Consider the following 12144-nt stretch of genomic DNA (forward strand, 5'->3'; position numbering starts at 1 on the left):
TAAAAGAAAGAAAGCCGAAATAAAGAATATAAAATCTCCTATTCTTTGAGCAACATTGCTATCTGGTCGGACCACTATTTCGCCGACGACTGTATACATGATATGACGTAGGATGTAGGAAAAGATCTTGAAGAAAGAAATAGGGTAAATCACTATTCTATATACAGGTATGAAAGATCTCTTTCCTATGCGATAGTCATTTCGATGTAAATTTTCAACTGGACCGTATGCTTTTTTAAGGAGAGCTTATGGAAACCCACGTATTACTTACATCTTCAAGGTCATTTCAACTACTGAATTAGAGAGAGAGCTACAGCCAAGGTCTTATTTTGTCCAATATTTACAGTTTACGATTAAGAGTGAGATACTGAAAATGTCAGTTTAGCTAATCGGACGTAGATTATATAATCGTAGATCATCACACAATTTGTTCATTAGATAATAATCAAATTTTAGACACTCTAGAAAATAATTTCGGGAAGCTATAGTGTCTATAAAGCTTAATACTTTGCAGATCAGACTCGACGAGGGACTGCTATCATAATACCTGCTGGACGGGAAATGAGCATGTCGGGTGACATTACTAAAGAGAAGGCTGTCTCTCTGCGCTCTGAGAGTGTTGAAAGCTCAGATGTTTTAGACCAGGAGAAGACCTCTGGTGAGAATGCAGTCAAAAGTAAGCGATCTAAGACATTCACTGGCTGTTTTACCTGTCGCTCTCGAAAAATTAGATGTGATTTGAAGAAGCCGTATTGCAAGAACTGCCGCAAAGCAGGTTTGATGTGTGCTGGATACGATATTAAGCTTAGATGGTCACAGCCTTTACAATTCGATTCAGTAACAGGGAAGATATCTTATCAAGTTAAATTCAAGCAGGGAAATACCTCGATAGCACATACATCAGAAGATGACATTAAGGTGAATTCTGAATTTTTTCAAAGGAGGCATGTGGGTTTTGTGAAGTGGGATTCTGGACTGAAATTCGGTCCTTATGAGACATATGAAGATATTGATAGAGATTTAGGCGTCCTTAATAATCCTCAGGATAAGGAAATAGAGCAGGAAACTAAAGTTCTTGGGCCATTCGGAGTTTTTAAGAGGACAATCAAAAGAAAACGTGAAATCGGTGATGAAGGTGGACCGAATAAGATAAGTAAACATAATGGTTCGAAACGAATTTCGAAGGAGAATGCTTATATTTCTGAGCCAATGGAAATTGATGAAGCCATGTCTCATGATCAACTTTGGCTTTCCAACGAATTAAGAGATGATGCCTTACTTACGGCTGCCGCATTAAATGGTGATACTCAATTTTTGGACTTTATGTCTAACTTATCTTCTGGTTCAGTCTTGGAGCAAAATGATGCTGGAAAAAACACTCTTTCACTAGGATCCTTAAATGTCACTGCAAATCAAAATGATTTTCTTAATCTAGTTTTTCATGGAAACTCGTCTCAAGCACATAATTTTGGAAATTTAACAAATGGTAATTCGGTTAGCCTAGGATCATCCCTGCTGAATGCAACTGGAATTCCTATGTCCACCATTCTCAACTCAAATGAGCCTTCAACTTTATTAGTAGACACTTCAAGGTCACGCATCTATGATCATGGTTATCATGATCTTCATAATCAGCATTACGAATCAAACGAAGATCTTGAAATCAATTTACATGCTTCAAAGAAAAGTGATAGACCCATGCAGGTATTGGAAGAAGATCAAAATGGGCAGGTTAGAATGCCACCTTCCATTATGTGCATCGTGCAAAGCACATTACTGACGGAACCTCATATTGATTTAGCAATTCCCAATAAATCTAAATCTGCGAATTCGCCAAGTTCACTTAAGGGGCTACCGAGTACTGCATTGCAAGTACAACCCCTCACAAGATATTTACTTAATTACTATGTGACCCAAGTGGCAGACTTGATGACAGTGATACCATTGACTGAGAACCCATGGAAAACAATCTATTTTCCTAGAGCTCTCATGGCAATTGGAGAATTACTGGCACTCGGAAAGACTTCAAATGCCAAAAATGCATTACTCAATGCTCTTCTCGCAGTCTCGGCTTTCAATTTGCAGTCTAAATTTCCAAAGAATTCTGGATCTATGAAGTACTACTTAAACCTAGGAATCGGATTAAGGAATCAGGCTAGTTTATTTATTAAGAGGTTATTGGGTTCTAAGACCGATACACAGTCAGGAATAGAGCATTGTATTGCAAATGAAAAATATAAAGATGTGCTTTGTGCAGTTATGTCTATGATCAGTGTGGATTTAGTGTGGGGTACAATGCAAGACACAAACTTTTATATAAAGTGGTGTGAAAGAGTAATTGCAACTAAAATGAAGAAGAAGAAAAAGCTCTCGTCCAAGGCGAGAATATTACATCGAATATTTCTGTCTTTGAAATTAATACAGGACTCAACGTGTTTAGACCTCGATAACATTAGAGACGACTTTTATTTGACATCAGGTTATGGCTACGATGTCAATGGTGACAAATATAAGCTGAAGGATGAAGCTGGAATAGATGGACGCGGAAGAATTGATTATATTGTTCATAATATTACGGCCAAGGAAAATAGAGGGGGTAAAGATGCTTCGCCTTTATTCGTAGACAAGAAATTAATCAATACTAAGAAAAACGATGAAAATTTCGCTACTGATGCCTTATATGGACTTCCTAACTCATTGATTATCTTATTCAGTGAGACAGTCAAGTTATTGAGAACAAAGAGATATTACGAAGGTATTCAAAAGACTATTCCACGTAACTTTGAGCAGAAAGTTAAAGCTCTAGACTCTGATCTACTGAAATGGAAGTTAGATTGGAAACTCTACAATAATTCAGTCAAGAAGAGTATTAAGAAAGATAATGATTGCGAACTAGATTTTCTTTCACCGATGCATGAAGCGACTTATCATCACATCCTTTCATTTTATCATGCGCTTTCCATATATCATAAAAGATTTCTAAAAGGTGAATCACCCATAGAGGTTCAAGATAAAGTGGAATTAACGTTGCATCACTTAAATTCCATTCAGGCTCTTATAGCTCGGGATGAAGCTGCGATTATACCTCTTTTTTGGCAGGGCTTTATTGCAGGTTGTGAAGCCGTCTCTTCAGATTTGCAGCTAGGTTTTAAGAAGTGGGGTGCTGATATTGCTCAATACTTGGGAAGCTACTGGGGTGCAAGGCAGATCATGCTAGAAGTTTGGCGTAGGAAAAGATTAAATGAGCCACGAGACAACTGGATATATGTTATTCAAGATTGGGAAATGAATCTTATGTTGGATTGAAGTAAATTTTACGATTCGTTACTCTTAACAGTGTGTATATGTGTTCAAATCGTTTAATAATATCGTGAGAGTCGTAGTAAGCTTCTTCGTTAGATCTCATTCATACTATCAATTGTATTACGCGTGAACCTCGCTCTATCAAGATACACGATTTGACAACGATGAGCTAATAATTATTTCGCGTTGTTTATGTTTTCGCGTCTTTATTTTGTAAATACGCCACGAAAGACGTTTTATCGTGTTAAGAAAAACTCGAAATATTACGTGAAAAACTATTGACATGAAGGAGCCGACAGATTAAGGAGTAAATCTGGCGCCTTGTTCATTATCATCACACTTAGGCTCATTATCATTTCATGAATAAATACACGATTTTACGCGTTCTTTAGTGGGCTAAGAACTATGAAGCGTTTAGCGTGTATCAACTTTTCTGAAATAAATTGCTGATACTAAAGGTATAAATACGCCTCAATGTGGTTAAAATTAAGGTCTCATATTGCAACAGTAAGTCATTCGTTACAGTGAAAAGATTAGCATCTCTTGGTCAACCTAAAATAACACACAAATATAATATGAAGTTCTTAACAGTCGCTACCTTGTTAGCTGTCGCAGCAGCTCAAACTACTGTTTATGACATTGATACCGTTACCAATGAATCAACAACTGAGGTCACGATCACATCATGCTCAGATAATGTTTGTCAAACAACAGTTGAAGCTACTAGTCAAACAGTTGTCACTACTACTGTTGATGGTGTGTTGACCGTTTACACAACCGTTTGTCCAGAATCAGCAGTCGAAAAGGCACCAGTATCTGAAGAAGCGGAGGCAGCCACAGCTTCTGAGTCTAATGAGTACGTTGATGTGACCACGACACCAACTGTCACTGTCTCAACCGGTGTCGAAGCTACTGAAACTTCACAACTCACATTCACTTCTGTCTTTAATAGTGCTTCATCCAACAGCACTGCTGCCGCTGTTTCAACCTACGAAGGTGTCGCAGGTCAACAAAAAATTGCAGCTGGCGCAGCTGGACTTGCTGCTTTGGCTGTCGCTCTCTTGTAAGCTGACAATTTAAGAGTCAGTAAGAGCATCACACAGGCATATATGTATAAATATGTATATTCCTGATATAACTTCTGAATTTGATATAGACATCTATTAATTCTACGACACATTTCCGTTTTCAAGCAGTTCAATAGCATTATATTATACAATCTATGCAATCTATAAACTTAAGACTCTGGGACCCTAAATCTAAGTTGCTGACCTTCAAAATAAATATTATTTAGCGTAGCCTCAAACTCTCCTATTGCTTTCAATTCGACGTATTTTTTGTATAAAAGAAGTGCAGAATTTGCATCTTCGATGGAGTCATGATTTCCTGTTTGCACTTTTTCTTTGAGAAGTATATACACCAAAAACTTAAGACTTAGTTTTCTTTTAAAATCACTTTTGTAAAAGAATTCAGCTGTATCTCTTATCTGAGAAGGAGGAACTTGTAAATTGATACATCTAAAGTCATTTTTTAAACCGTGACCTACGAAAATGACTCCTAAATTCAAAAGTAACCACAATCTTCTATATGCTGTTTGTAATGTTACCAAGTTCTTATCAGACTTAATCGGATCTAAATCACCAGGCTCGATACCAGAAAAATTAGTCAAATAGTCTGATATTTCACTGGTATGAACGATATAATCATCGATGAAAGGAACGCCTTCCTTAGTGCCGTTGTCTCCTCTTAAAGCAGATACCCTTGCCAATGACAATTTCTTAGGTTTTATAATGTTCTTACGGCCATCAGAATATATTTCTAGGATTTCTGGCCTTAAAGTAACAAATTCAGCATCAATGGCAACCAATGTTCCAGCAGATGGTGCCTCCTCTTTGCTTAAAAGTTCATACTCTTTTCTGTATGAATCTCTAATTGAACCTGCAAAATGATCTTTATATAAGATCTGATCATCGATTCCGACGCTCTTAAAGCGATTATTGGTGAAGTAGTCAAAGCATTGATTCAGTGGATGATCAATATCACTATAAAGTATTATGATTGGCTTCTTCCATGGATACAATAAATTAAAAACCTCAGAGTCCAGTATAGGCATTACCAAGAAATCATTGAATAAAAACCATTGTCCATTAATTTTCACAAAAGATACTAAATTATGTGAATCAATTGAGTCTTCGGCGGAGTGATTTATTTCGCACACAAATCCCTGAAGCTCGTATTTAATCGAATTTGAACTATTCTGGGGGCCGCTCTGTTTAAAAGATAAGTTTCCATTGTCTCTTGTAGCATAGAAAGAGGGTACCAACCAGTTTTCGTAGCTGCTGACCATATCAAACTCTTCTTTAGTAAAATTAACATTAACAGATAACAACGGAGGAAGGCTATTAATCTTACTTTCGACACTCAAAGGGTGAGCGAAATTATGAGCTTTGCATGGTACAGCTTTAACTTGATTCAACGAATAGTCCAAATAGTCCACGATTGAATAGGCCCTCCTCCGATTAAAAATTCGGTCTCTAGAATAACGACCAGTATTCGATTCAACAATTTGAGTTTCGGGAGGTGTAATTAAGTCTATGACAAATTGTTTGCCAACCTGCTTTTCATTAATATGGCAATATGAACTTTTAACCTCAAGTTCATATTGCAAGCCCATTACATTATCTAACGATGAATCATTGAATTGACCCAATAAATCAGAATTCAACTGAAACATCAAAAAAGCATTGAATTTACATATCAATAGTCGCAACTGCTGAGCGTTGAATTTCCTCCCTTCTTCGGTATCAATGAGTCCTTCTTGTACTGCACTGACATTTGTATTTAATGTCTCCGAAAAGTTCGAAATCGTAACGTTTTTTCCTTGTGCTTTGAACATCATATCAAACAAGTATCCCAATTCATTCAAAATGGAAGAGCCGTTAGGATTTCTCATGATTGTTGAGCCGTCACACGGAAGCCATTCGTTTTTCAATTTTAGGATCACTAAATTGTAAAACATAGGATTATACCGGTAAAGTTGTATTAAGGGATTGATATAAGAATTATCGAGATGATTCTCTAATCCACAATACATACCATTAGATTTATTATAATAGTCAAAGTCGAAATCCTCGACACCGAATCTTGAATAGTGAATGGATAATTTCGAATAACAATTAGGTGTTCTTCTTAAATCACCCCCCTTGCTAAGATAATCAGCAGGTGGTGCAACCTTAAATTGAAAAATACTATCATTTTCGTGTCCATCAAATCCAGAATCAGTTGAGTTGTTACTTTTAATACTTGGAGTCGATTTCAGGTCGTTTGTCCTTTCGCTAATAAATTTCGGTATATTAACCGATCTAGCATTACCTTCCTTCAAAGAGGCATACCTATTATAGAAGTACATGGGTCCATATTTCAGTTCATCATATGGAAATACCCTCTCTTGAGAGTCCATGGTCAAAGGAGTAATAATCTTTTTTGGGAGCTTAGCTAACTCCTTTGTGAACCTCAAGTCGGAGGCAAAATTTGATAGCAAAAGATCCTTATAATAAGGCATTCCAACTGAAGATAAGGGAACATTATCATCAATACTTAAAAATTCTGTCGACAGTGGAAGAATGATGTCAGGCTGTTCCAATGGAGATGGGAAACTAACAAAATCTTTGCCAGTAGGGTTGTAAGACCACAAGTGAAGATTCGAGCAACTGTCATTGAAACTTATAAACTCACCATTACCACTTATTTCCAAATTTGACAAGTATGAGTTGTTAACATGTAAAGGCGTATTAGATACTGCCAAATTCGCTTGATATAAATATCCAAGCAGTTGGTCGAACATATCCACCAACTGTATTTGACCTGACCGTGATGCAATCACAAGAATATTAGGAAGTTTTGGGTGAAATCTTACACATGATGCACCAGCAGGAAATGGTATTGGCGCCAAAGCTTTCAACATTCGTAAGTCATAGATATTTACCAACAGATCAGCCATGAAATCCTTCGAAGGATGAAAACTTCTTGCTCTAGATGAGTACCCACAAGTTGCTATATAGTTCCCTTGTATGTCTAGGTCTGATAATGAGCTGCTATGACCAGGGAATGTCTTAACTGTCGTTTGGCTCAGTGGATCAAATATATCTACTGTACCTTCGGTTTTACCCAACACTAAGAATTTGGCAGCAGTCTTAACAAAAGAAACACTCCCGGTGTAATCATAATTTATTAAATTATTAGGCTTATTAACATCAATTTTCATGAAGGAATCATCACTTCCCACTATGATATCATTGTTTGCATTCGAGTTGATAGCCATACATGACAAATTTCTAAATTGCTCACTACCATTTTTAAATAATTCCCATGAAAACTCCTGCTTCACTATTCCTCTCCTATTGTTGAATATCAATGAGCTTTGCAGCAAGGAAAACAATCCCTCTCTATGACTTAAATGCTGTCTCACCGGTTTATTCTCTGACACTGGAAATTTCGAATACGGACATAGTTGAAATGGTTGAAATCCCAAAGTATCATTTTGAGTTGTAAAAGATCTTGTTAATCCCAATGAGTCTCCACACCAAAGTAAGTTCTGGGTGCCATCGAATTCTAAAGCCGTGGTTCTGCCATGTTCTCCTCCATTAGCACCAAGAGGCGGAATTCGACAAACCTGTACTGTTAGTTAAAATCTGGCATACCATTTTCATCAAAAGTAGACTTACCTCTAGCCAACCTTCCATAATAGACTACCGCTATTTAAGGAACATAGGCGTTATAATAGAGGTTTATGAAGGGAGAATCGTGATGTCCGAGATATCATTCTTGGAATTTTCTGTTTCGCACGTGACAGAAGTAGCAGCTATACAATTTATTCTTACACTTGTCGTTACTTGTTGAGTTACCACTTTCCCCTTGGGAACACTAAGTATTCCTTTTGTTCTTGTATTCTTTTTCAGGGGTAGTGGTAGTATATTAAATTATGGTTTATTATTTCGTCTTGATTAAGTTCTGTGCTTTACCAAAAGCCCACCTATGTCTCCAGGCTCTTTCCTCCAGATGTCGCGAAGTTCCTGGACCTGTACGTTGTAAAAGTAAACACGATAACAGCCCTTCGAAGTTTCATATTCCCGATGAAGCCCGCTAGCCACGGTTATTCCTCGTTTCCCACGCGTGTCCTAATTGCTACCAGCGGCCCTCTAAGTTTACGCAGGTATTGCACACATGCGTCGGAATCGGGTCATGCCAGGTGGCTGCGGGATGTCGCGGTATTCCCTCCAAGAGACACAAAAGCCCTCGAGGTCTCGATAAGGGGAGTCACCCATGATAACCTTTCGTGATCTTATCTTGCGATTCTTGTTTGTTTACGTCGTAGCACTTAAGTTTATAAAACTATTTAATTAACAGAACTGAAAACTATTCAATTGTCTTATTCGACAAGAATTTATAACTTAGCTTGGAGATCGTCATCGTTTCGACTTAGTTGTTTTTAATTCAAAAGAGTTTGTTGACACAATTAACCGAGCTTGAGACAACTGTAAAATAGAGAACCCGTGCAGGTGAAACTAATTTAATTAATAAAAAAGAGAGTTCCGATTTGCAAATTATTATCCGTTGGCTTCCTTAAGATAACTTCATTCATATTTACCTGGTAATTCGGATTTACTATCGCTTAATTGAAGAATAACTTCATTTCTTTCTTCCTTTGCCTCCCGAATAGTCCTATTTTAATCGAGTTGAATTTAAATGTTGAAAGCTGGTTTCACTTCATATTTACTTCCTTCCTTCTTGAAGAGAGAACGCAATGAGCTGAACCAATATAAGAGTACAGAACCTATTCCAAGCAGTTTCATCATTCCATCAGTTGAGAACAGTCAAAACTTGGTTAATATTTCTATGAATGAGCAAGAGGATTCATTTGTAGATATACAATGCAAAAAGTTGACTTATGCAGAAGTTGCTGCCTTATCGAAGCACAGGCCACAACAATCATCTGCGAGAGCAATGAGCCTTCCAAGCAAGACAAGAACTAATATCAATCAATATGAATACTTGAAGGCTCAAAATGAAGACGACACAGAAGCTTCTGATGTTATCGAGCCTCAAAAATCTGATGTCAATTACAGGAAAAGTCAACTGTTTAAGAGCAAGCAATTCGAAGCTTTGCAAAAGAAGAAAATGAAGAAATCTGCTTTGAAGCAAAAAGCTGATAATGTTTAGATACAATATGAAATGGATGGTTCTGATCCGACTGAAGAATACTTTTTAAGTCATCAATTTATCGGCTGACTGCCTGACGTGTTAAGATGAATTTGTTCGGCTATTTGTTCTGACTATCCTATTAAACTTATCATTTTGTTTTGGCCGTTTGACTATTGCTATTTATTAAACGTCGATATTCCTTAAATTTGAAGAAGAGGAATACAGCTATCTATTTAATTTTATCTTTCCTATGTTTTACGTATATCTATTATTGCAACCGGTTATAAGAGTTTGTATTTAAACGTCTTTCCTTACGGCACCCAGAAATGTAGATGTATCGCAAAAGCATTGCTACATAGTCTCTCCCTATAATATACGTATATCATATATTAGGGATCGTTCTGTCATTGGTGTAGTAATCTTGCAATCTTGCAATCTTGCAATCTACCTATCTGGAAATGCACTTTGTTGTGTTTATCTCCAGGTTTGTAGATTTAGCAGGCTCATTGTGCGGCTCATGTGAAGAGTAGATGAGAAAGAAAAAAAAAATTTAAATTGTTAACTCTTGACAGTCCTATATTCACCATGAGTAAAAGTAAAGGTGAAAAGAGGAAATATGATGAGGGCTCACTTTCACAACTGAATAATTTTTCAGAAGTTGAGAAAGTGAACTCAAATGGTAATAACGAAGTCAAAAATAAGAAAGAGAAGCAAGAGAAAAATGAAAGTGAGGAAAGAAAGATCAAGAAGGTAAAGAAAGAGAAGAAAGAAAAGAAGGAGAAGAAAGAAAAGAAGGAGAAGAAAGAAAAGAAGGAGAAGAAAGAGAAGAAGGAGAAGAAAGAAAAGAAGGAGAAGAAAGAGAAGAAGGAGAAGGAGAGTCTAGACATAAATATCACAGCTAAGCAAAATGGTCATGAATTAAGCACTAATAAGTCAAGTCAATTGGTTTACATACAATCAAGTGAATTAACGGGGACTCCTCAGTCTGTAATTGATAGCTTTCTTTCAGAGAATGAGGTTACTGTTGAAGATGACCGAAAAATGAACTTACGGCCTATCTTATCTTTTGACCACTTGAGCTTGGATTCAGAAGTAACTAATGTTGTCGCAAAGTTTCCGAAGCCGACTCCAATTCAGTCAGTATCTTGGCCATATCTTTTGTGTGGAAGGGATGTGATTGGTGTTGCAGAAACCGGATCAGGAAAGACTTTTGCATTTGGTGTTCCTGCAATCAACAATCTATTAAGCTTGGAAAAGACAGGATTAAAGGTTTTATGTGTTTCTCCTACAAGGGAATTGGCTTTGCAAATTTACGACAACCTAGTCGATCTCACTTCTAAAACTTCACTTAAGTGTGTTGCAGTTTACGGTGGCGTTTCCAAAGACGAGCAAAAGCATCAATTGAAGACAGCGAATGTTGTTGTGGCCACTCCAGGAAGATTGGTTGACTTACTAAATGACCGCGCCCTAAGCTTAGAAGGGATTGAGTATCTCGTGTTGGATGAAGCTGATAGAATGCTAGAGAAAGGATTCGAAGAAGACATTAGAAGAATTATTGGTGACACCAACACTGATAGGCAAACGTTAATGTTTACGGCAACTTGGCCCAAAGAAGTGAGAGAATTGGCTGCGACATTCATGAATGAGCCTGTTAAGGTAAGCATAGGAGATCGAAATGAACTTTCAGCAAACAAGCGAATTACTCAAGTTGTGGAAGTTGTTGAACCTTACGATAAGGAGAAAAAACTCTTGCAATTAATTAGAAAGTATCAATCCGGACCAAACAGAGACGACAAAATACTTATATTTGCATTATATAAGAAAGAGGCAGCAAGGATCGAATTACTTCTCAAAAGAAATCTGTTAAACGTAGTAGCTATTCATGGTGATTTGTCGCAACAACAGAGATCTTCTGCTTTGAACCTGTTTAAGCAAGGGAAATCAAATATCCTCTTAGCTACTGATGTTGCTGCGAGAGGTCTAGATATCCCAAACGTGAAGGTCGTCATAAATTTAACTTTCCCGTTAACGGCAGAGGACTACGTTCACAGAATTGGAAGAACTGGTAGGGCAGGGCAAACGGGAACATCGCATACCTTATTTACAGAGCATGAGAAACATTTGAGTGGAGCACTTATCAATATTTTGAGAGGCGCTAACCAACCTGTTCCTGATGAATTACTTAAATTCGGCGGCCATACCAAGAAGAAAGCTCACTCAGCTTACGGTGCTTTCTACAAAGATGTGGATATGTCAAAAACAGCAAAGAAGATAAAATTTGATTAAAATAAATTGACTTATTCATAGGGTCGATAACTTCATTGAATACTATTGGCACATCTTTGCTCCTTTTCTTTAATTCAATTTTTTTACACTATATATATATATTCTTACAATAAATCATCTGTAGAAGACTTTAGATTCGCACTATTTGACTACGTGTTCAAAATCCTGCATGTTACTCATTTTAATAAGATGTAGCTTATCTGCTGGCAAATTCATCTACGGTACTATTTATTCTAGAGCTATAGTAGCAGCATTTTATATTAAGCGATAGCAATTACAGGATCTTGAATTTGGAGTTACGCTTAACCGTCTCTCGTCCATCTCATACTTTAGAAATAAGTCATTCTGTTTGGT

At 37.0% G+C, this 12144-nt stretch overlaps 5 protein-coding genes across 5 annotated transcripts; 4 read left to right on the plus strand and 1 right to left on the minus strand.

Annotated features, from left to right (window-relative positions):
* Positions 1-561: 561 nt before the first annotated feature.
* ARG81 (Arg81p) lies at positions 562-3306 on the plus strand (the record flags this gene model as incomplete). Its single annotated transcript, XM_062953218.1, has 1 exon — positions 562-3306. The coding sequence occupies one exon, from the start codon at positions 562-564 to the stop codon at positions 3304-3306; it is 2745 nt and encodes a 914-aa protein (XP_062810043.1).
* A 572-nt stretch (positions 3307-3878) lies between these two features.
* PGA6 (Pga6p) lies at positions 3879-4370 on the plus strand (the record flags this gene model as incomplete). Its single annotated transcript, XM_062953219.1, has 1 exon — positions 3879-4370. One exon carries the CDS (start codon positions 3879-3881, stop codon positions 4368-4370), a length of 492 nt encoding a protein of 163 aa, XP_062810044.1.
* Positions 4371-4540: 170 nt separating this feature from the next.
* Positions 4541-8045, minus strand: PRCAT00003305001 (poly(A)-specific ribonuclease; the record flags this gene model as incomplete). Its single annotated transcript, XM_062953220.1, has 2 exons — positions 4541-7975; positions 8028-8045. 2 exons carry the CDS (start codon positions 8043-8045, stop codon positions 4541-4543), a joined length of 3453 nt encoding a protein of 1150 aa, XP_062810045.1.
* A 1003-nt stretch (positions 8046-9048) lies between these two features.
* Positions 9049-9522, plus strand: PRCAT00003306001 (uncharacterized protein; the record flags this gene model as incomplete). Its single annotated transcript, XM_062953222.1, has 1 exon — positions 9049-9522. One exon carries the CDS (start codon positions 9049-9051, stop codon positions 9520-9522), a length of 474 nt encoding a protein of 157 aa, XP_062810046.1.
* Positions 9523-10089: 567 nt separating this feature from the next.
* On the plus strand, positions 10090-11790 carry DBP3 (RNA-dependent ATPase; the record flags this gene model as incomplete). The annotated part of the gene is made up of 1 exon (XM_062953223.1): positions 10090-11790. The coding sequence occupies one exon, from the start codon at positions 10090-10092 to the stop codon at positions 11788-11790; it is 1701 nt and encodes a 566-aa protein (XP_062810047.1).
* Between the last annotated feature and the right edge of the window lie 354 nt (positions 11791-12144).

The sequence above is a fragment of the Priceomyces carsonii genome, assembly GCF_900007245.1.
Source record: "Priceomyces carsonii strain CBS4050 genome assembly, scaffold: Debaryomyces_carsonii_scaffold_3, whole genome shotgun sequence".
NCBI classification, from domain to species: domain Eukaryota; kingdom Fungi; phylum Ascomycota; class Pichiomycetes; order Serinales; family Debaryomycetaceae; genus Priceomyces; species Priceomyces carsonii.